Source organism: Cotesia glomerata, linkage group LG5 (genome assembly GCF_020080835.1).
Source record: "Cotesia glomerata isolate CgM1 linkage group LG5, MPM_Cglom_v2.3, whole genome shotgun sequence".
NCBI classification, from domain to species: domain Eukaryota; kingdom Metazoa; phylum Arthropoda; class Insecta; order Hymenoptera; family Braconidae; genus Cotesia; species Cotesia glomerata.
The window spans coordinates 1,658,110-1,684,867 of record NC_058162.1 but is presented as its reverse complement, the minus strand read 5'-3'; the positions used below and the strand labels follow the sequence as shown (position 1 = coordinate 1,684,867).

At 25.3% G+C, this 26,758-nt stretch overlaps 1 protein-coding gene across 3 annotated transcripts in view; it reads left to right on the top strand.

Moving 5' to 3' along the window:
* Positions 1-2,148: 2,148 nt before the first annotated feature.
* Positions 2,149-26,758, top strand: part of LOC123265445 (G-protein coupled receptor dmsr-1-like) — a 28,788-nt gene continuing 4,178 nt past the window's right edge. For 2 of the 3 annotated variants that reach the window (XM_044729225.1, XR_006509569.1), the window contains exons 1-2: positions 2,149-3,267; positions 25,656-25,855. In XM_044729225.1, the coding sequence (XP_044585160.1) occupies positions 2,247-3,267; positions 25,656-25,855 (1,221 nt within the window). In that variant the 5' untranslated portion in view covers positions 2,149-2,246. Of the gene's footprint in view, positions 3,268-25,655; positions 25,891-26,758 lie in introns of all 3 variants that reach the window. The other variant, XM_044729226.1, reaches the window with a different exon arrangement.

Genomic DNA, 26,758 nt, shown 5'->3' with positions numbered 1-26,758 from the left:
TCAAAAAGTCATAGTGTAAGCTTTTGAAAACTGCTGTCTATTTAACACTCGCACAAAAGTTGGCTTATGAAATATTGATTGTCAAAGTCGAAAGCATCATTCGGACGTTGATAGCCCACGGCTTTGTCATAAATCATTACACCGACCTCGATCAAAGCTCAAATGAAAGAAAAAACCGAGGGAAAAAAAAAAAGTTAACAATGTCGTTACTCAAAATTATTTCCTGATATTATCGTTTCACATTCCAAAAATAGGTATAATGATTGTCTTATTTTTGACGGATAATCTTCGAGAATCAAACTTTTGATAAAAGTAAAAAAAAAATAATTAAAAATTTTTAAAAAGCTCTATTAAGTATACTTTTAAAAAATAGTTATAATTTATATTAAACTTGAAATAAACAATTAATTTATTACTATTTATTACTAGCAACCTTGCAGTCACTATGTGACTGCCGTGACTTGTGAATTATAAAAAATTAAAATTTTGCTTTATTAAATAATAACTTTTGTTAAATTGCACTTTATTTTCTTAAATATTGACATTTTTAAAGTTATAAGCTCATCCCGATGTTACACTCATCAAGTGCTTTCATTTGAGTACCCACATGCATTTTGATATATTTTTCATATATACATATATATAAAATATATAAATATATGAAAAATTGATGTGGGTACTTAAATGAAAGGTATTGATGAGTGTAACATCAAAATGAGCTTATATCTTTAAAAATGTCAATAGTTCACAGGATACAAGGTCATTTCTTAATTATAATAAATTGCACTGTACTTTCTTAAATATTGATGTTTTTAAAAATATAAGCTCATCCTGATGTTACTCTCATCAAGAGCTTTCATTTAAGTACTCACATGCATTTTCATATATTTTTCATATTTAAATATATATAAAATATATAAATATATAAAAAATTGATGTGGGTACTCAAATGAAAGCTCTTGATGAGTGTAACATCAAAATGAGCTTATATCTTTAAAAATGTCAATAGTTCACAAATATAATCGTAAAAACCCATTTTGTCGTATAAATACATTGGCCACAAAATTTTGTTTATTCTCTCAACAATATCGATTAAAAAAAAAAATTACAATTCATTTATAAATAAATTTCAATTTTTTTTAATAATAAAAAAAAAAATTTTAATATTTACAAATAAAGTTATAAAATAGAATTCGTGTGGGATATAAAATCTATATTATACATTAAAAGATTCAATTTTTAATCTTTTAAGGTCAGTCATTAGTAAATATAACTTTTTCTTGTTTAATAAAAAATGTTTATTTCATGAAATAATCAATCATATTAAATAAAATATTTTGCCAACTGGCATTAAAAACATTTCACTGGCCAAAAGTTCAGATTACTAAATTTAATACCGTAAATATTACCATGAATTTTAAAAATACAATCTTACCTTACATTTATATTATTGTATCATAAATCGGAGCGATATAATCACTCCACAATTATAATTCATATTTTTTTTTTACTTAAAAATTCAATAAAGAATTTTTTCCAACTGCAAAAAAAAAGCGCTTTAATTTATTCAAGTTTTGTAATTCTAGATTTACGAAAAAAAAAGAAGCCCATAAAAAATAACACCGGAAGAAAATATTTATATTATTATTAGACGTCAGCTTAAATGAAATCTATCTTGATCCTTTGACAATAAATTTTTATAATAATCGTTACTACCGGAATTTATCCAGAGTCATTACACCGGGTATGTATTGTGTTCACAGAATAAAAAATAAAATAAAAAAAGTCAAAGAGAATAGAAAGAATAGAACACTACATGAGAAAGTTAAACGCATGCGTCGCGACGGAGTTTATTTTATCTTGGAGGCGTCGCAAAGCTCATATTAACCACATTCGACGGTCGCACGCGGAGCGGAAATCATCCGTCGATATTTAACCGCGTTATTTATTTCAAAATTTTATTTTACATTTGTGAGCAAACACCATTAAAAACAATTAAATAAAATTTTAGTGAAGTGTTTGACCGTAAAAATTTTAAATGTTAAAAATATTTATAAAATTCCAAAGCGCGGTAAATTTTTTACTGATGAATATAATTAATAAAAAAAAATTTGAAACTCTTTAAATGAACTAAAAATGTCAAGAATGAATCAACAAAATTTTCATAAATTGAAATAAAAAATTTGTATACACAAATATGAATAAAAATTGCATGCCAGGTCTATTGCTATTAAAATTAAAAAAAAATGAATTTAACAAACGAAACATACTCTCAAAACATCTCGATGTTCCAATGCGGTCCAGGCTTGGACCATTTTCATCAGGAGTATGTGAAAATGCACGGATGGTTAAGTTTGCTAGTTTGCATCTTCGGTTCAATCGCCAATACCTTGAATATAATGGTCTTGACACGTCGTGAAATGATTTCTCCGACAAATTACATTCTAACTGGATTGGCTGTAGCCGACTTGCTAGTAATGTTGGAGTACATCCCTTACGCAAGTCATATGTACTTGTACCACAGGCCCAGAAAAGACATGTACACGTACGGTTGGGCTGTATTTGTGCTAGTTCATTCTATTTTCACCCAAATATTTCACACAATATCCATCGGGCTGACAGTAACATTGGCAATTTGGAGATTCATTGCAGTAGCTTACCCTCGGAGAAATAACGAATGGTGTAGCATTAAAAGAACAGTATTAACTATATTAGGAACTTATTTAATTTGCCCGTTAATTTGTCTCCCGGTTTATTTTACTACTAAAGTCAGATCCACTCAAGAGTTGTTCGAAAATGATAATTTAACCAATTCAAGTTTGTACAATTCGACTGAATTAAAAGTTAATCAGACTTTGTGGTTCGTTGACTTGAGTGACACGATGAAGGCCAATAGTCTGCTTAATTTACTAAATTTTTGCATGTACAGTGTTGTGATCAAACTTATACCTTGTATCGCTCTGACCATTTTGAGTCTTCGGCTGATCAAGGCGCTTATGGATACCAAAAAAAGAAGAAAGCTCCTGATAAACGCGACTTTAGTGAGAAAAACTGACGACAAAGTGCGCGATAGCTCGTGTGACGTTAAAAAAAGTAAAAAAAAATCAGCTAAAGCTATAGACAAACAAAGACAAACTGACAGAACTACCAAGATGCTATTAGCTGTATTACTTCTCTTTTTACTTACGGAGTTTCCACAGGGAGTACTTGGCTTACTTAGCGTTATATTGGGTTCTGGTTTTTTTCGTACATGTTATGTTAAGCTCGGTGAGTTTGCTTTATATTTTTACTTGTTTGTGTATAAATTTAAAAGATAATACACTTAGGAATATCTACATTTTTATTCACTACTCGAGGTATTTTTCTCTGCATTCGTTATGCCATCCTTTCTTCCTTTCTTTTTACTTACTGCTGAGAAAATTTTAACTTTTTTTAAAGTATCTGAATTTATTTGTTAAAGAGCGGTTTTTAAAAATTAGTTTTTATTAAATTTCTTTATTTACCTTTATTTAACCCGGTGAGACAATTTTAAATTTAGAAAATTTATAAATGAGACTTAGTCTCATTTACGACTGATTTCATCATTAATGTAGTAGTAATTATAATAAAAGAGTTTTATCACAAAAAACCAAATCTTTTTATATTATTTTAAATGTCTTATTCTCATTTTAAGCGACTGACCGAAATTTGTAACTTCAAATTTTAGAATAAATATATTTTTTTCAAACTTCATCAAATATTGAATTTTTTCCTTAAAATATTATTGTTTTCAAAAAAAAAATGGCGTCGGTTTTTTTCCAATATCGTAAAAATCAAAATTTCTGCGACTTTTTTCATAAAAAAAGTTCAATTTCGTAAGTTTTTTTTTTCTAAATGATTTTTCAGTATTTTTAAATTATTAAAAATTAAAAATAACTATTAAGATATTTAGAGGGAATGTTGTATTAAAGTTTGGTCCCAATTATAAGAAAATTGAAACTTTTTAAAAGTATCAAAATTTATTAGTTAAAGAGCGGTTTTTAAAAATTAGTTTTTATCAAATTTCTTTATTATTTAACCCGCTGAGGCAATTTTAAATTTAGAAGATTTATAAACGATTGATTTCAATGATATTCTTCAAGATATTTCTATTTTTTTATTGTAATAATTATAATAAAAGAGTTTTATCACAAAAAACTAAATCTTTTTTTATTATTTTGCATGTTTAAATTTCTTATTCTCATTTTAATTAAACAACTAACCGAAATTCGTAACTTCAAACTTCAGAATAAATATATTTTTTTTTCAAACTTCATCAAATATTGATTTTTTTCCTTAAAATATATTGTTTTCTGAATAAAATGGCGTCGGTTTTTTTTTTTTTCGATATCGTAAAAATCAAAATTTCTGCGACTTTTTTCATAAAAAAAATTTCAATTTCGTAAGTTTTTTTTTCTAAACGATTTTTCAGTATTTTTAAATTATTAGAAATTAAAAATAACTATTAAGATATTTAGAGGGAATGTTATATGAAAGTTTTTTGTCAATTATAAGTCAATACATCACATAAGAAACGAATTAGAACTGTTTTGCTGATTTTTCGACGTGTTAAAAAAATATCAAATTTTCTTTAATTTTTAACAAAATTTGACTGAGATTTTTTGACTGATCGTTTCTCAAATTAAAGTAAAATCTCCTTTAGGATATCTCAAAAAGCTGCGTCGAACACGGCAAAGTTGATTCCTTCAAGATATATCGCTACTGTCATAATAAACTAAAATAATGTGTTTTGTCCTTTTATATCTAAAAGTTTTAAAAGAAAACAAAAATAAGATTGACCACAACGGCTTATCTTAAAAATACATCTGCCCCTCTGTTATTGATCTTTCCGAGCTCAAAAATATATACAAGCGCTTATTTTAGCGATTTAAAACCTCAAAGACAAACTGACATTAAAATTTTTCTATTTTCCTGCCAAAGCCCACACAAGTTCACCGTAATCGGATGAATGTATGATTTGTGAATTATTATTCATTAAAATTTCTTCAAAAATAATTTTTCATTTGTTTTTTATTATTATTATAAAATACTTTAAAATTATAAAAAAGAAAAAGTTAAAATCGAATTTTAAAGACTATCGTTTCGGAAAACAGGAAAACTTAGCTGGCACAAGTGCTTTAAGATAAAATTATATGTTAAGTAAAAAGTTTTACAACGTATTATAATCTTGTCATGTGAATTGACTTTAAAATATTTTAAGACTTGATTTTTGAAAGCTAAAAGAATTTTTTAAATAATTTTACACTTTATTCCTGAAGATCTGTAATCATAATTATTTATAAAAGCCCGAATAATTTGTCATCGAAATGAAGAAAGTTTATGATAAGAGTCTTCAATCATCATGCATTAAACTTTGTCGGCAACATTTCATTGCTGAGTCAGAAATTAAGGGGGACGAAAAGCGGTATGTTGTTACGTTATCTTGAATTATTTAACGCCCTGCTCTCTTACTCAGGCTACAGTTTAATTACCTTTTTTTTTTTTTTTTTTTTTCGTAACACAATCATCAACCACAATAATATCTAAAAATATTTTTATTGAAGGTCAACGATATACAATATAGTGAAATTATTCAGAAAAATTTTGTATGCACTGATAGAAAGATTTTTTTTATATTTAATAAGCTTTATTAACTGTTAATAAATTATTTATTAAATACGATTCATTAATAAATGTATTTTCCTCCCTAATAAATATTTATTGAATGTTAAAAAATATTTATTAAAATTTAACTAATGAAATAATTGTTTTAAAATAAATTAAATTATTAATAATTAATAAATCCTGCTATCAGTGTGAAAAATAAATTTTTTTTCTAGAAAAATTCAATGTTACTTTTTATCGTATTTCTAGTCACGGATTTTATTTTATAATTTAAAATCCTAAAAGTATTTTGAGAATCATTTTTCTTATTGTGAAAAATCCAGCTATAAAAGCTCGCTAGGAAATAAAATTGAATTTACATTGTTCAGAAATTCGACGCGTTGAGTTATCAATTTAGTGCTTACTTTTCCACGCTTTCATACTTTTTTTCTGTGAACTTACTTATGAACTACCGTGGTGTATTGTTGGAAAATGCTGTGAAAAAAAAGCTAGAAGAGGACTCAGGTGCGATGAAGCGAAACCCTCAAAAAACACCATTTACGTTTCACAACAGCTACCAGACCTTCTTTTGATATACTACAAAGTAGTAAACAGGGCTTTTTGTTGAATTAACTTAACTTGATGATGTTAAAAAAGAAACTTTTAAAGAATTCACAGTTCCCACAGAGATAGTCGCAATAAAAATAAATTTCTTTTAATAGTCCTTTTAATATATGACCTTAAACACTTTGTGTTTATTTTCTACTCATTATATAAGTTTAAAAAAAAAAAAAAGAGTCAAGTTCCGTGACAGTTGTGAAATTAAAATGAGAACTATTTTTTTTTTTACTTTTGTGAATAATTACTTTGCAATTTATTATTGTATGTGTAATTTGTTTTTTTCGATATAATTTCACTTAAAAATTTTAAAAATAAATGCAACAATAATAAAAATTTTATCAAGAATTTTTAAAATTTTTAATTGAAAAAATTTTTAAATTAAAGCTTATTTATAATTTTTTTTTTCACATTTTACTTTTTATCATACAAAATAAAAAATTTTAAATAGTTTTTAATTAAAAAAAAAATTTTTTTTATTAACTTTGTCATTGATTTTTTATTTATTTTTCCAAAAAAATTTTCTATAAATAAATGACACAATTTTAAAAATAAAATAACTGAGAAAAATTCAACCAGAAACTGATTTATTCATGCCAGTGAATGTTAATCATCCTACGTGAATGATAAATGGAGGAGTGATGAAAACCGACGGTAAAGTGCAGACCCATTAGAGCTGTTTATTCACAATACAAAAAGAAACAGTCATCGCCATACTTTGTCTAAAGAAAAATTATTTCTTTGAAAATAATAAAATATGATGAGACGTTTTTAATCTAAAAGAATTTAGTGCATGTCTGGATAATTTAAAAAATTTTACAAGGTATCTCATAATTGTAAGCGATGAATTCTGTATTCCTTGCCTTATATCTAATTCTCTATCCATTCTTATACGATTATATTCCATTCACATAGAAATGCAAATGTTATGCATAGATATACCTTCTGAATGTCTCCAAAGATATCTATACAAAAATTAATCGCTAAATATTCTAAATAATGTATACTTAAATCTAGGAAAGTTATTAAAGTAGTTTTAAGGGCGAAACTGTAATTCAGTTAACACCAAGCTTGTGTATCAGCGTTTAAGCTTTATTGAGCGCGATAAGAGTTGTTTTTTTAAAACTATTTTCAAGCTTAAGGATAATCTGTTGAGTGAAAAGAAGAATTTTAGTACGGATTACGGAAAAATAAAAGGAATTAATGAACAAATAGTTTGAATTATCCTTTATTCGCAGTATTATTTTCAATGAAATTCATTTTTTAATTTTTTACTACCAATGTCATTCAAACTGATAATCTTAATGAGCTGATTTTGACAATATTATAAAAGAGCTTCAAGTACAAAGGCTTGACACATTTTATAGAACAAAAGAACTCGAATTATTCAAGAATAATAAGTAACAGTGTGAAATTTTAATTATTCTTGCAATAAAGTTTCAATTTTTAATAATATTCAACTATAAATAATAATTTTAACAATTCTAAATTTTTTTTTTAATAATCAAAATCATAGTTTTAAAACAACTTTAAATTTTTATTTCTAAAACGATCGAAAAGAAGATTGAGAAACAGATATGAGGAATAAAGAAGTAGAGTCACAGTTAACACGGCTGACCCGCTTATAAATCTAGTAACTAGTATCTGCCACTAGTCGGGCGGGTTCATAATCCTTTTGGGTTCTACAGAATCCAGTCTGACTTATAAAAAGACAGATGTTTAGAAGTTTAAGGTTGAGAAACTTTAAATATATATACAACTTACAACTTAGACCTAAGATTAAAAACTCAGATTACAAAAAGTAAAAAAAAAAACTTAATTTTTATTGTGTAACTATAAATAAATAAAATTTAAGTTTATTAAATAATGACTTTTGTTGAATTGCACTGTACTTTTTTAACTATTGACGGTTTTAAAGATATAAGCTCATCTCGGTGTTACACTCATCAAGAGCTTTCATTTGAGTACCCACATGCATTTTTGATATATTTTTCATATATTCATATATATAAATATATAAAATATATGAAAAATTGATGTAGGTACTCAAATGAAAAGTCTCGATGAGTGTAACATCGGGATGAGCTTATATCTTTAAAAAAGTCAATAGTTCACAAGATACAAGATCATTTCTTAATTATGTTAAATTGCACTGTTTTTTCTTAAATATTGATGTTTTTAAAGATATAAGCTAATTTTTATGTTATACTCATCAATAGCTTTCATAAGAGTACCCACATGCATTTTTGATATATTTTTCATATATACATATATATAATATATATATAAATATATGAAATATATGAAAAATTGATGTGGGTACTCAAATGAAAGCTCTTGATGAGTGTAACATCGGAATGAGCTTATATCTTTAAAAATGTCAATAATCAGGAAAGTACAGTGCAATTTAACAAATATCTTGTGAACTATTGACATTTTTAAAGACATAAGCTCATCCCGATGTTACACTCATCAAGAGCTTTCATTTGAGTACCTACATGCATTTTTCATATATTTTTCATTTATACATATATATAATATATATAAATATTATAAATATATGAAAAATTAATGTGGGTATTCAAATGAAAGGTCTTGATGAGTGTAACATCTAGATAAGCTTATATCTTTAAAAATGGCAATAGTTCACAAGATACAAGGTAATTTCTTAATTACACTGATAGAAGGATTTCTTAGCATTTAAGAAGATTTCTTTGTATTTAAGAAATCATTTCTTAAACATCATTTCTTAGCATTTAAAAAATATTTCTTAGTATTTAAGAAATATTTCTTTGTATTTAAGAAATATTTTTTAAATATTAAAAAATGATGTTTAAGAAATGATTTCTTAAATACAAAGAAATCTTTTTAAATAGTAAGAAATCCTTCTATCAGTGTACGTTAAATTGCACTGTACTTTCTTAACTATTGACATTTTTAAAGTTATAAGCTCATTCCGATGTTACACTCATCAAGAGCTTTCATTTGAATACCCACATGCATTTTTAATATATATTTCATTTATACATATGTATAATATAAATAAATATTATAAATATATGAAAAATTGATGTGGGCACTCAAATGAAAGATCTTGATGAGTGTAACATCAAGATGAGCTTATATTTTTAAAAATGTCAATAGTTCACGAGATACAAGGTCATGAATAAGTAAAATTTTATAAATTTTTTATCTAAAAAATTACAATAAATAAATGTAAAATTGCTACTGATAAAAATGTATTCAATAAGAACAAAAATTTACGCATTTTTATTCAGATTTATATCTCATATTTTCTCTGTATATTTTTCATATCTTATGAATGCAAAAGCCAATGAAATATCAGCAGAGATTATCAGAGATCAGTGTATCGAATGACGTTGAAACGATGACAGGAAAGCCGCTTTGCGTTTTGAGATATTATGTACAATACGATGAAGAACAAAGAGCATTGATTCTGTACCCCGAAATTGAGGACTGTTATTCAGTATTTCCATCAATATATCAGACCTGATTGGATCTACAGTAAAAGAGTTATTTTTCAAATTTTCTGTTATTGCACCAGTCTTCATGGAACACGAATAATAGTCGGCTGACTATTATACAGGAGTTCCACTTGCATAGATATCGTTCTTTATAATTTTAATATTACAATAGATCCATTATCCGCATTCTCTCGAGGACTGATTTTTTAATTAACTGCATACCAAAGTTACAGAGTTTATTAAATTAATACTTGTTGAGAGATATATGATGTCAAATTCACGAATCATGTTTGTATTTTTCGGACATATGAGTTGTTTGTACGACATATATTATGTAACATGTACATTTTTTGTGCGGAAAAGTTGCAAAAAACAAATATCTGGGACGGATAAGAAAGATAGTAAAAAAAAAAAAGTAGAGCTGATAAAAAAATTGTGAGTGACCCAGAATAACTAGAAATTAAAGGGAACGGAAAGTAAATTTAATTTTATCGAGCTCTGTAATATATTCATAGAATAAAAAAAAAATGAAATGCAATACGTGAAGTATATGAACTTCTTGATAGTTAAAAAAAATTTTGATATTTTATTACCTTGAAGTAATTTTTTATTATTATTGAAGCACTCTGAATAATATGAGGTACCTCTTTGTAATATTATTATTCTGATTGTTATTTTAAAAATAGATTTTTTGCTCTGAGAGAAATAAATTATTATCCAGGCAAGGATTATTGGGGTCAAAAATTTTTTGAAATTATTTTGATAATTTTGTTAAATTGCACTGTACTTTCTTAATTATTAACATGTTTAAAGATATAAGCTCATTCCGATGTTACACTCATCAAGAGCTTTCATTTGAGTACCCACTTACATTTTTGGTATATTTTTCATATATACATATATATAATATATATAAATATATGAAAAATTGATGTGGGTACTCAAATGAAAGGTCTTCAAGAGTATAACATCAAGATAAGCTTATATCTTTAAAAATAACAATAGTTCTCGAGATACGAGGTAATTTCTTAATTATGTTAAATTGCACTGTACTTTTCTTAACTATTGACATTTTAAAGATATAAGCTCATTCCGATGTTACACTTCATCAAGAGCTTTCATTTGAGTACCCACTACATTTTGGTATATTTTTCATATATACATATATATAATATATATAAATATATGAAAAATTGATGTGGGTACTCAAATGAAAGGTCTTCAAGAGTATAACATCAAGATAAGCTTATATCTTTAAAAATAACAATAGTTCTCGAGATACGAGGTAATTTCTTAATTATGTTAAATTGCACTGTACTTTCTTAACTATTGACATTTTTAAAGATATAAGCTCATTCCGATGTTACACTCATCAAGAGCTTTCATTTGAGTACCCACTTACATTTTTGGTATATTTTTCATATATACATATATATAATATATATAAATATATGAAAAATTGATGTGGGTACTCAAATCAAAGGTCTTGAAGAGTATAACATCAAGATAAGCTTATATCTTTAAAAATGTCAATAGTTTACAAGATAGAAGGTCATTTCTTAATTATGTATCTAGAGATAGAGTATTTTTGAATGCAGCTTAAATACATATCATCATAAATTAATTGATTTTTATTTCAAAAAATCCTCCTATTGATTTTTTTTTTGTAAAGCAAAAAATTTTAAGTTATAAATTCTTTAAATTTTTCCATCAATTCCAATTTCCCGTTAAAAAATTTCAATAAGATAAAGTAAAGTTTTCTCTAATAATTTAGAAAATTCGTTTAAATTGAAACGATTTAATCGTACAAACTCGTTTAAGTTTTTCCACTCAGAAATTTAATTTGTAAAACTGAAAAACTCGCTGTAGGTATTGTCTTGGATTAACTGTCAAACTATTGTATTTACTAAATGATCGACTGCAGTCAGGATGTGCAGCTGTTCTACAGTCAACGCTCTCTGTATTTGACTCGCCCGTACAGGACCATTCTCTGTATTTGACTCGTCCTTGTCCATAAGAGCTGTGTAAAATCGTCAAATATAGAGGAAGAATGTGGTCAAATACAGAGAGCGGTCAAATACAGAGAGGTCCAATACAGAGAGCGTCGACTGTATTAATAACTCTGAAGTAAAGTTACTTCAACTACTTAAAGTTAAAAAACTTGACTTTAAATTAGCCGAGTTCCCTATCAGACAGATCTATTAGATTAAGTTAATTATGAGAGATAAATTCATCCGTTCTAAAAACACGAACAATGGAATTTTTCATAAAGAGATAAATGAATTACGTCACTTTCCATAGACTTCTAAATCTTTCAGTAGCAATCAAAAACATTCAGCGTATTTCAATTGTAGCTACGCGATTTTATATGATGCAAATTAAACGCAGAAAGTAGAAATTTATCTCTGGACGGTTGGAATATTGGAAACCATATGTATAAATGTAAAATTACGTTACTGGATTTATTGAATTTCCATTGAATCGCCCGCGTATGATATTGCATAATTAATTTTACTACACATGACATATGCTCCTATTAATTTTGTATTAACAATTCAGAAAAACGTCATGATTTATGATGCAAATTTCAACAATTCGACGGTATAATTAGTAATTGGTCTCTCCTTATTTTTTAGTGGGTAATTTTTTAATATTTTGATGTAACAATAGTTCAATTATAAATTATTTACCTCTATTAGATATTAAATTGTTTTTTAAAGTGTTAATTTTGAACTAATTGTTTTTTCGTACAAATAGAAAATTCTCTAAAATTAATTTTAAATTCTCCATAATTGAGCTAATTGAATAATTAAAATATAAAAAATATATATTTAATATTTTATATACAAAATATATTTGCATATATTTTAAAAGTATACTTCAAATGTAAGAAAATTATATTCAGTTTACTGAACTTTTGGCCGTTTTTGGTATATGAGAAATATACTTCAAATAAAAGTAAAATATATTATTAATATATTTATTTTATACGATAAATATAAGTTATAAAATATATGAGAAATATACTTACTATGGGCCAGTTTTTCAATCCGGGATAAAATTTTATCCGAGATAAAAGTACCACCAATATAATAAAAAAAAAAAAAGTAAATAAATAATTCAGCGACGTGATATTGCTCTCAATTAGTTCTCCATGAATTTGGTCGTTTATTTAAATAAAAATAAATAAATATATCATAAAAATAATGATAATCTCTTATTGTGTCATTTAAATTATTTTAAATTAATTAACACAATTATAAATTAATAATAGATATGTCAAACGCAAGATATGAGCTCGAAGGGCTCAAAAAGCATAGAACAGCTGCCTCTTTGAGCTCAGAAAGCTCAAAATAACACATAAATTGTAATTTGGAGCTTGAAGAGCTCAACAAGAGTTCATTTCTATTGTCTGCGATAAGATGCTGGAATCAGCTTCCGGATGATCTTGTTGTGTTGGGCACATTTCAGGAATTCAGGCTTGCAAGTTTTCAATGGCATTCTGAGAGAGATGCTTAAGAGTGTAAAATTGTGGTGATATATAACTGTTCAAATGTTGTGAAGAGTCAATGTTAATCTATGTTAATCAATGCTAACTAATAATAATAACTAATGGCAATTACTGACAATTTAAGCTAACCATTTTTGCATTTAGTCTTTTTGTTGTTTGCTTACCATTTTACTTATGTATTATTATTATTATTTTATTAATATTATTATTATTATATAATGTACTCATTATAAATATATTTGATTGTATGGCCCTTAGAGAGCACTTGCTCTAGGGTAAAAATTATTAAATAAATAAATAAATAAATAAATAAATAAATAAACAACATTACAAGTGCAATTTCAAGCGCTTAGGTATGGAATTAGCGGGAAGTTGTAGGGATCTCCTTCAGGGTCATCCATTTACTTAATTTTCATTTTATTTATTTATTTATTTACAATCAGGAAGTTGTCACAATTGGAGGTGAATATTTCTGTGACATGTGGCTAATGTTTATTTATTTTAATTCAAAATAAGTGACTGAAATCAGGGAGAATTACTTTTAGGCAATATCACTGTGCTGAATTATTTATTTTTTTATCATAATGGCAATACTTTTATCTCGGATTGAAAAACTAGCCCTATATGTAAAAAATATAAGCTGCAAAATATACTCGAACTAAAAATCAAGCGCGCTTTCCGCGCTTCAGTCAAAATGATTATTTCCCGACAATTTAATTAATTTTTACAGATTTTATTTATTAACAGTTAACCGTTGCTATGATAACTGTTGCCAAAGTGGTTACCATAGCAACGAAAAGCAACAACAATGAAAACGTCACATCAATTTTTTAATAAAGGATTATAATTTGGTTATATAAAAAATATACGAAAATTATATTTAAATTTCGGAAATTTATTTATTTATTGAATTTATAGGATACAATCCTTACTTCAATTAGTATAGAGTACAATGGATTAAAAATAATTCAAATAAACTATTACAGTACAAGACTAGAAGAATAATAATTAAATTATTTATTTACTTTTCATATATTGCATAACTTTTCAGATATGCAAAGGTTTTTTTGACGTCGGGTGACAAATCTCCGCCTAGAATTTTTCTGAATATTTGGTGGTCTTCAGATGAATCAAGAATACACCGATAGAAGGATTTGTTTATAGTTAAAAATATTTGTTAATATTTAACAAATATTATAGGCCACTTTTTAGTCCTTAACAAATATTTCTTACTATTTAAAAAGATTTAATAAATGAATATCAGATTTATTAAATACAAACAAATCATTTTAAATACTAAGAAATACTTGTTTAATTCTAATAAATAATAGTTTAAAAAAACTAAAAACACGCTTTTTATAGAAAACCAAACTAAAAAATAGAAAATAAATTTAAATTAAGAATAGTGTTAAAAATTTCAATAAATATAAATTAATAATAGTGTAAATAAAAAAAATGTATTTTATTTTAAAAAAAGCGTGGGGTGCTTTTTAAGATATTATCAAAATACATTTTTTTTATTTACACTATTATTAATTTATATTTATTGAAATTTTTAACACTATTCTTAATTTAAATTTATTTTCTATTTTTTAGTTTGGTTTTCTATAAAAAGCGTGTTTTTAGTTTTTTTAAACTATTATTTATTTTTTACTTTTTAGTTTGGTTTATTTATAAAAGCGTGATTTTTTAGTTTTTTTAAACTATTATTTGTTGATTATCAAAAATATTCAGGCGCGCAGATTACCCACGGAGAGTTACTGACATACTGACAAACTGACATACAAGTGAAGCTAATATAAAGCGTGTAAAAAGTAATCTCTTATAAATGATTTGTTAACTATTAACAAATATTTTTTAATAAAAATAAATCCTTCTATCAGTGCAATTATTTGCATTATTTTCCTGTTGATTTTCTAAATTTAGTATAAATTAATTTTTATATAAAACGACGGCACATAAAAACTACTTCATATGCAAAGTCATGTCCATAAATTTACTTATCGAAATTCTATGTGCTTTTTGACTAGATAAAAATGATCAGTTAACCTTTTCTCAAGAATATAGAGTAAACATGTTATGAATAATTTTATGATTCAGTCCCCAGTGATTGGCTCTTCTGCTACCAGAGAAATGTTTATCAAAAAAATATAGAATTTATTTTAAATAAATTTTCTTGTTTTTATATCCCAGTTAATTTTTAAAAGAATAATAACCTGCTGAGATAACATAACAATTCATACGTAAAATTTTGTTGTAAAAAACTCAAACCTTTGAATTTAAACAAATTTTATTGACAATTAATTGGCATAAAATAAATTAAATGCCCATTTTTTGGTGCTTAATTTCTGGTCAAAATTTCCGATAGACTCGACAGTTAACGGATACTATATCGACCCTTAATTTTCTCGTTCCGTCAACTACAAACATTGAAACTAGGAATCTTTATGCAGTTGATGTAAGATGTTTTTCATACAACATGTGACACGGGATAATGCCTGCTTCGGAAGTTCGAGTGACGCCAGTTCCGAAGGGATCACCCTAACCCTCGTCTGAAATTGTCTTGTTTCATCCCTCACTACATGATATACTATTTTTTTAGATATAAAAATGTTTATGGCTTAACAAATGTTGTTATCTGTGATTGAATATGTTTTTTAAATTAAGTTAATCATTTATAGAGCTCTAAAATTTCAACGCCTGATAAAATCTCTATTAATTCTTCGTTTGATTTCACAGGCTCAGAAAAAAATAAAAACTTTTTTTTTGGTTTTTTTAATTTTTAAAAAAATAAAGAAATGTTGTTTTTATTTTAATACTCTGAAACTTTACACTGAAAAAAAAATTAAGTTAATTGAAGAGAAAAATTCTTAAACCAAGAAAATAATTTCGAAAAGAGAAATTGTCTTAAATCATTATGAAAAATTCTTGAATCAAGTAAAATTTTTTTAAATCAAGAGAAATTTATTTAGTTGAAAAATTTTTTTACTCAAATCAAGAAGATTAAGTTCTTCAAAATTATATACTTGATTCAAGAACATTTTTTTTTCTATAGAAAAATTTTAATCATAAATTTTCGGTGCCAAGCTTATTGTTTAGATTAACGGAAAATTAAAAATTAGATTAAAAAAAAATTTTATGAACATTTTCTCCATTTTCCTTTTATTATTAAATATTATAATACTCTTTATCATTACATCAAAATAATCGTAAAGTAAAATACCTCCGAAATTTGATGTTTTAATTCTTATCTTCATTTCGAAGGGAATCGAATCCCTTATTAAGTATAAGTAATATCCATTTATTTTATATCTTTAATATTTTATTATTTGCGCCGCTCATAATATAAGCCACATCGAAGATAAGTAAATACGTTGTGTCAAGGTGTCGGATGACACTCTATCACTTATACTCAGCTTAAGTTGCTACTTAATTAATCACGATAGAATAATCTTCTTTGAATACACAATTTCATTTTCTTGAAATCGTTGCGGGAAAAAATGACGGACGATAGAAAAATTTAAATAATCTCATAATCAATATAAATGATTACCTAAAAAACTTATTGATTGATTAATATTCACTTTACCTAGTAAGAGATAAAAAAATAATGCAATACAAAAAAAAATAATACATACATAACTGTGTATTGAATCTGGGCAAAATTAATTAATTTAATAAATAATAAAATGGTAATGATAAGCCCGATATAAAAATTGTAATTCTATAATTAAATTACAATCTCTACAGATTGTAATCAAAATAAATAATTATTGAAAGTAATTCGACTGTATTTCATTAACACGCTCAGCTTTAAATATTGACAAACTTTTATCCTCGGGTTGAAGGTTTTTTTGTTGGAACTCGGCAATTTTCGGATTTTTGTGAGTTTCGGGAGTTCAATTTGTGAAAATTATTTAATATTTATAACCAATTCAAAAATAATCGAAAATATTTTTTTTAATCGAAAAAAATTTTTTTGTCATACAATTTGTAGTAAATAAAAATCTGAGTAGAATAATTCAGCAAAAAATTGAAAAAAATAATTTTTTACAATACTCACTACAAAATCGTGTTAAAAATATATTATATTACTCTGTAGTAAAAGATTGAAATTATATAAAACTCTTGAATAATTCGCCGCATCGTATATAGAAACAATTAGAGCCTTTTGAAATCTATTTTCAAGACATTAAATCGTTCTACTTAACTGTCCTCATTATTCTTTTTGTATAGCATAAGAGGCTCAAAAAATTTTCAAAAGGCGGTATCGATTGGCGCACATCAATACACCAACTCAACATGAAGTGACGAGATTTGAACCTTTGAACTCTATTTTTTTTAATTTAAATTTTATTTGGTCGTAAAACGTGTTCGTCAAAATAACGAGCTCAAGAGTATCTCTTTATGAACAAGGCGAGTGACCCAGAGTTTTATCTAGTTTACTAATACTACTGCTATTGCGAGTATATACCGGTACTACTAGGAAACTCGTGGCCGCGTAATGTTATTATGTTTCTGTACTCTACTTGTCTGATGTGAACATTTAATTTTACTAACAGCTTAGAGACGTGCGTATATCAAAACTTAATCAAATTATTGATTCAGTAAAAAATAATTTTTACTTTATTCATTTTTTTTTAATAAAGAAATAAATAAATTTAACTGGCTTTCAGTAAATATATCACTGATAGAAAGATTTGTTTATAGTTAAAAAGATTTGTTAATATTTAACAAATCATTTATTAGAAGCCATTTGTTAGTCCTTAACAAATATTTCTTAGTATTTAAAAAGATTTATTAATATTTAATAAATGAATATCAGATTTATTAAATACACAAATCATTTTAAATACTAAGAAATATTTATTTAATATTAAAAAATGCTCTCTAATAAATGATTTGTTAGCTATTAACAAATATTATTTAATACAAATAAATCCTTCTATCAGTGTAGGTCTGAAGGGAAAAAAAAATTAACACTTCTAGTGATCATGTGTCGTAATCATGTGAAATTTTTTTTTTTAATTTTCAAAAAGGTTTTCCAAAAAAATGCGCATATATTATTGAATACTCGGAATCATATCATACACGGAGAGAATTTTATGTTAACGGTAACCATCCCTATTTGGTAGCTTCTACTATCCAGGATGGTTATTAACTTTTACAAAGTTAAGATGATAAATGCAACTATCCGGCGACTGTAATTAGTACAATCAGTATATATTAATTCCCACAGTTATAATAATACGGTTTATCATCTAAATGGTAACTTTTATCATCGGAGATAGTTAAAATCATCATGATTGCAATCATAAAAAAAAATAAACAGGAAGCATAAAAAACTAAATTTTTTCGATTTTAGAGTCAGAATATAATAACATTCTAATGTTTGACATAAGAGTGAGTATTGAAAAAAGTATATCTATATTATTAAGAGAATAACAAAAATTTTGTCTCCAGGATAGTCATATGATAAAATCGGTTTTTTTTTTTTTTATGAAATTTAGTGTCATTGCAAAGGTCTTGACTTGAATTTCTGCCTTTTCAAGGTTTCATATCATTCTCATCGATAGTCAATTTATCGTGATAAGTATTTAGGCTGCATTCGAAAATGCTCCATTTCTAGACACATAATTAAGAAATGATCTTTTATTTTGTTAACTATTGACATTTTTAAAGATATAAGCTCATCCCGACATTACACTCATCGAGACCTTTCATTTGAGTACCCACATCAATTTTTCATATATTTTATATATTTATATATATATTATATATATGTATATATGAAAAATATATCAAAATGCATGTGGGTACTCAAATGAAAGCTTTTGGTGAGTGTGACATCAGGATGAGCTTATATATTAAAAAATGTCAATAATTAAGAACTAACATTGCTATCTTGTTAACTATTGACATTTTTAAAGATATAAGCTCACTCCGACATTACACTCATCGAGACCTTTCATTTGAGTACCCACATCAATTTTTCATATATTTCATATATTTATATATATTATACATATGTATATATCAAAAATATATCAAAAATGCATGTGGGTACTCAAATGAAAGCTCTTGATGAGTGTGACATCAAGATGAGCTTACATCTTTAAAAATATCAATAATTAAGAAATTACCTTGTATCTTGTAAACTATTGACATTTTTAAAGATATAAATTCACCCAGACATTACACTCATCGAGACCTTTTATTTGAGTACCCACATCAATTTTTCATATATTTTATATCATTATATATATTATATATAAATATATATAGCTTGCTAGGTTGATTTTCTTCTAGCTTGCACTGTATTAAGTATTACTATATTACTATCTTATATATTAAGAGATTGTTGATAATAAAATATATTTTTGTTAATATGTACTCGTTCTATGCACAGGTGCTATACGCACCTCTATAGATTTTTTTTTGTAACGAGATTAATAATAAATAAATAAATAAATAAAATATAAAATATATGCTTATATCTTCAAAAATGTCAATATTTAAGAAAATACAGTGCAATTTAACAAAAGTAATTACTTAATAAAGCGAAATTTTTGTTTATTTATAATTCACAAGTCACGGTAGTCATATAGTGACTAATCATATTACTAGCTGCGATGGTAATAATTACCATCATGATTGTAGAATTTACAATCAACATGATTTTAGCGGTTAACATATATTATGATTAAGTTTACCATCTTTAAGTTACCAGCCAGATGGTAATAATTATTATCCAGATGGTAAATGTAACTATCTGGATGGTTCATTTAACAATTTGGATAGTTCTTGCAATCATTCATACTAAGAAGCCTGTTTTTACAATACTCGGATAGTTGTATTTACCATTAAATTCTCTCCGTGTAGTAATTCTGTCTTGAAATCTTTTAAAAAACTTATTCATATAACTAATACAAGCCAAAAGCTTTTTACCTCGAGGTACCACTTGATATAGTCGCAATCCTAACAAAACATTTGACAGGACAAATTTATCATGTGTACTTAAGTTATTTTTAATTAAATTTATTTTTAGTAGGCAGATTTTTGTGAAAATCAATTTATATTTTTGTGGGTTATTTTTATTGATTTATTAAATGAATTTTATTAATTTTTTTTTTTAACTTTATTTATGCTAAGCAAAGTTAATTAATAACTTCAAAAATACAGCAATAAAATAAATTAAAAAATATTTTTATTTATGAATTTTATAGAATATTGAAGTCGAAACTGTTACAAAAATTAAAAGAGAAGTTTTATAAAATTGGACAGAATTTCGCGTAGGCGAAAGAAGGGTTGTTTTTAAAGTAAAGTAAAATTTAGAGTGGAGGTGACACTTTTAGACAGAGAGGAGGAATGCTATAAGAAATTAAGATAGTGTTAGAGGCCGAAAGGCTAGCGTGGGACTTAGAATTGTATACTAAGATCATAAATAATTTTTATGACACTCCAGAATATGTGTTTAAGGGATTAGAAAGTTGCTTATATAAATAAAAAAAATTAAAAAAGGTTTTTAAAAGAGAACAAAGTAATAAAATAAATATTGGAAGGAAAACGATCGTAAAATGTAAAAACTTTCCGATGGGAAACTATTCCACGTGTTTTGCAGATGTTACAAAAATTTGTAATAATAAAATCTTATTTTTAAAAATCGGAAAACTTTTCTGGGGATTTTTTCAGTGTGATTGATGTAAATAGACAAAGCCGTTCAATAAATTTAATTTAAAGAATATTTGAGTTTAGAAATTTATCACTAAAAGCAAATTTATGTATAAATTTATGAAAAAAAATTCTTGCATACTTTTAAATTACTTTAGAAAAGTAGGATCAGAATACACTTAAGTTTGAGTTAATTTTTTCTCCTTTTTATTTGCACTCGAATGCTTACAAATTATACTGATAAATCCCTTCATAAATTTTAAAACAGACAATTACAAGTACTTGATCCTCAATGCAATGGATCAGGTGCAAGATTCACTTGTGGATTCTTCGCGTTTGATTCTATCTTCCGGGAACTTTATAAAAGTAAATTGTCTTACTAAAAAATCTCAAATTAAACCTTTTTGTCATTTTTGTTTTTGTAAAATAATCTCTAGTTAATTTAAAGTACTTATTTATTTAATTTAATGTGAATTATAAAATACATTTTTAATACACTGTCGTAAAGTCGAGAGAGTTTTGTGTATAAATTGATAAAAGTTACATTAAATATGATGTTGAAAATTTTAATTTAAAGTATTTAATAAAATTTAATTAACAATTTCAAATTCACAAAAAATATAAATATTAAATTGAACATGTGTTTATTGATTTATATTTTTTAATTATTCTTTTCAATACAATCATTCTATCTACATAGCAAAGAATGAAAATGTTGATTTTGTAAATTGAAGCGAATATTTATTATTTATTTACGATGTGTTTCATATTGACAAATAAATAATATTTTTAAAAATTCAATTCAGTACAAGCCAGTAATCGAATTTTTATAAAAAAAAGTTATTGAATAAATGCAGCGTAATTCGTTTTGCCGTTAACTTTTTACAGCTATCAGCGTGAAAATAATCGAGTCGTAAAACCACGATTTTTTTTTTTATAAATTGCACACTCTGGAGTCATTCAGTTATAATTTTGAACTTTTTGTCTCTATTTCCAATATTTTCAAATACTATTCCGGCAGTTAATTCTAAAGTAATCAAACCTTTATAATACACACGATGAAATTGTGACGAGTATAGAATTCTTTTGGGATTAATTGGTGAGTCAATAGTTGGATTTTTCTCTCCATACGTAAAAGTAAAATAAAAGAAAAAATAACAGTGAAAAAAGCTGGAAATTTTTTATATCTAAAGATTTTTCTAATTACAAAGAAAATAAAGTTATTGAACAGCGCTTCAGCTTTTTACAACAATATCACATATTTTCTTAACTTCAATAAACTATAGAACTAATTTCTACTAAAGTACAAATTTTTTTTTGTGAATCAAACTATTATTACTTCAATTTATATTTTTCTTTCTATAAAAATATTTTTTAATAATGCACGAACCAAAATTTTCATTACTTTAAAAATTACTAAATGTAAAAAGTTATGAAATAAAAAGTCTACTTTCATTTCGAGTGCTGAAAGACTTTTTTTTACTGTTAGTAACTCATAACATCTTGGTGGGTAGAAAAAATGATTACATCAGCATTCTACGTACTACTAATATAACGTAAGATCATAAATCTTACCATCTTACATTATTAATATAATAATATAGGTTTTCTTTTTATTATTTTTGACAATAATTTATTTATTGAATTTTTATTCTGCAAAAAATAAAATTGTAATTTTCACAATCTGCTAATTATAATCATATATATTACGTATATATAAATATGTTGGCAATAATTATTTTATTTTTATTTCAGATTAAAAAAACTGATCCTTAATTAGAAGAGATAATTTTATTTTCTACATCCACTAATTTGTTTTTTTTTAATATTATTTTTAATATTATTTTCAAGCAAATAAATTTCAATATTAAATTTTTTGTGTACAAATTATTAATTTTAATTTTTTTTCTTTAATTACTATAAAAATTAAAATCAATAAAAAGAACAAATATCAATTATAACTATGATAAGTTTTATTAATTTTATTAATTAATATCTTTTTTGCGAAACAATAAACTTCATTATTAAATTTATTCGAGTGTAATTCAGTCAATTAGTATCAAATAAAATATATATACGTTTTCATTACTTATAAATGAAATTTCCATACCAATTGTCATTTTTTAATTGGAAATAATTGTAATGCAATTTTTATCAAATTAACTATTTAAAGTATAAAATTCCAATTTATTTAAAATATTAATTAATTAATTTCTGAAAAACGGGATTTTAATTTTTACTCCTCCTTTGGTAGTTCTAATTTACAATTATTAAATACAAAAAAATTCAACGAAATCCTGAGCTTGTTCCGGAGAGAAATTAGTCTTTGATTGCTCATTACCGTTACGATAAGAGAAGAGAACATTTAGTTGGTTTATTAGGATTAATATATATGATATCAATCCGTAATTAGGTAAAGTTTCAAGCCAAAATTTCAAATAATACAAATATGATAATTTATGTTAAGGTTAATAAAACAATGTACTCTTTAAAAATATATTTTTTAATAAAAAAATTAAATTCTTGTTCTATAAAGCGTTATTGTCCTTAAAAAAAAAAAAATATAAGGTCTTAATTATATAAAATATTTCAATATACGTATGTAAATTTTTATTTCTTTTCTCTATGCAGTAAAAATTCATTACTCTGTGCTTTAAATTCCATTCTAATGAGTTTTTAATTACATAATTATCAAAACTATTTAATTAATGAAAACTTGCAAAGGCAAGTTTTTAAAAAAAAATTATTTTAAATTTTTACTTGAAATTTTTCTTATTTTATAAATTATTTCAAAGTTTTTTTAGGGACAAATTTATTAAAAAAAAAAAAAAAAAAAAAAAAATTACCGATAAATTAATAAAAATATTTCAATTAAATAACTATTTTATATTAGCTTATACATCAGGCAATTTATGAATACTTTTTAACTTCGATTTGTGTATCCCTCGAATAAAAATCCGAAGCGACATAACAGGTTTAAAGATATCTTATTTGAGATAAATGGTTAGCTTAAATCTACGACATGGTTGTCACGATAATATTTATGTTTGCGAAAACATTTCACGCATCCGATTCGAAAATATATAAGCTTGAGTAAATATCGTAAGCCGTTTATCTGGTTTCTACAATCACTAGTGGATTTTTCCCAGTCGTTTTAAGGTATAAAAATAATTTAAAACGGTAGAGACAATTTTGGGTGAAAAATACCGAGGAGTAAGCATATAGCCACACTACACCGGACTTGGAAAACAAAAGAGGGAAAAACGAATGAAAATGAATTGCTTTTCTTTGAACTTTTACTTTTACACCTTTTTGTTAAAGAATCACTCTTTCTCCCTTTATATAGTACATGTTACCGAGTAATCGAGAGGTATTTAGAAACAAAAGAGTAACAATAAATCATCCCCTGGTTTTTCACTCGTTAAACCAGAGTAATACTTACTTAAAATTCTCTCTGAATGGACTAAAAAAAAAGTTCGGAAAATCAATCTTTCAAAGTCAAAGATTTTTAAATCCTTGCTGTGTTTATGTTTTAATACTGGGTATTTTTGAAACAAAGTCAGTCCTAGAAAAATATTTGAAATATCTAGATACATAATTAAGAAATGACCTTGTATTTCGTGGACTATTGACATTTTTAAAGATATAAGCTCATCCTGAGGATACAATCATCAAGAGCTTTCATTTGAGTACCCACATGCATTTTTGATATATTTTTCTTATATACATATATATAACATATATTTTAAAGATATAAGCTCATCCCGATGTTACAATCATCAAGAGCTTTCATTTGAGTACCCACTTGCATTTTTGATATATTTTTCATATATACATATATATAATATGTATAAATATATGAAATATATGAAAAATTGATGTGGGTACTCAAATGAAAGCTCTTGATGAGTGTAACATCGGGATGAGCTTATATCTTTAAAAATGTCAATAATTACGAAAGTACAGTGCAATTTAACAAATATCTTGTGAACTATTGACATTTTTAAAGACATAAGCTCATCCCGATGTTACACTCATCAAGATCTTTCATTTGAGTACCCACATCAATTTGAGTACCCACATATATATATATATATATATATATATATATATATATATATATATATGTATATATGAAAAATATATAAAAAATGCAAGTGGGTACTCAAATGAAAGCTCTTGATGAGTGTAACATCGGGATGAGCTTATATCTTTAAAATATATGTTATATATATGTATATATGAAAAATATATCAAAAATGCATGTGGGTACTCAAATGAAAGCTCTTGATGAGTGTAACATAGAGATGAGCTTATATCTTTAAAAACGTCCATATTTATGAAAGTTTAGTGTAATTTAACAAAAGTCATTATTTAATAAAGCAAAATTTTATTTATTTATGCTTCTAAGTCATATAGTGCTAGTTGAAATAAAATATATATGTTTGGGGTGAAAAAAAAATTTCTGGGGAAATAACATTGATTGAACCACCCCTGTCGTCTAATTTCAAACTGCTTACGATTACTTACATTTTGTCGCTTCGATAAATTTTTTCCAACCAAAATACTTGACTTGTTTAATTCTTGTAACTTATACACCATTAATAAAATACTTTTTTTACCAAATTATTGACACCGCGCTGTCGATTAAAACATTAATAATTTACTATAATCAAATAAAAATAATATAACAATTCTAAAAAAATAAAATTCTTGATAGTAATTAAATTATTTACTTGTTTTTTCAGGCGAAATGATGGACGTATTAGCTCTAATAAATTCAGCGATAAACTTTATCCTCTACTGTGCAATGAGTCGTCAATTTCGAATGACCTTTAGCCAATTATTCTGCCGATGGAAGTTGTTTGGAAGATGGACGCCTGTTCCGCAGCGGCTGGAGAACAATGGTCACACCGCAACTACTCACACGATGACCCAAGTTACCCAGGTCTAGCATCCGCATAATCATCAGCATCATACGTTGTAATTTATGCTCATTAAAATTTTTTTCGAACAATTAAACTAAATAAAAATATCACAGCTATCATTATTTAAATTGTTTAAAATAATATTGTTTTGTGATATTGATTTATTTAGTTTATACGCGATTCCCTTATCATCATCTCGATTGAACATAGTTGTATAAATATTTTAAGAGGGCTATTCAAGCGTGACTGCATACTATATATGTCCTTCAAAGGTAGACCCGAATTAAATCAAAGCGGATTATTTCTTCAAATAACATCTATATTATTTCAGCGATGAATGAATATTTTATTAATAAATTGTAAATGCATCTATAGAAATTTAGATTCTGGAAAATAATCTCTTTGAAGAGAATTAGATTTTTTATATGATCTAAAATTCGTATAAAATATTATTGATATAAGTTAAATATATATATATATATATATATATATATATATATATATATATATATATATATATATATATATATATATATATATTAAAAATTTCGAGAAAAATAATAGAGTTTATTTTATTTTAAATGAAAATTAATTTAGGAGATATTTGATAATTTTTAGAATTTTTTTAACAAATAAATTACGCCAAAAAAAAAATTGACAAGAAGAAATTTCAAAAAATTATAAATGCAATTTTTTAAAAGTAATTTTTGAAATAAATTTTTTTTTGTTTAATGATCAAGGGACTGCTAACTTTAATGTCATTTATTTTATTGATATATTACATTGGAAATTTTTTATGTTTGACTTATTGGATTTTTATATAATTACAAAATAAATATTTAAGATACACAAAAAAAAATTATAAATTTGAAAATTTTTAAGAAGATAAAAGTTATTTTTAACCAAGAAGAAATTTTATTGGC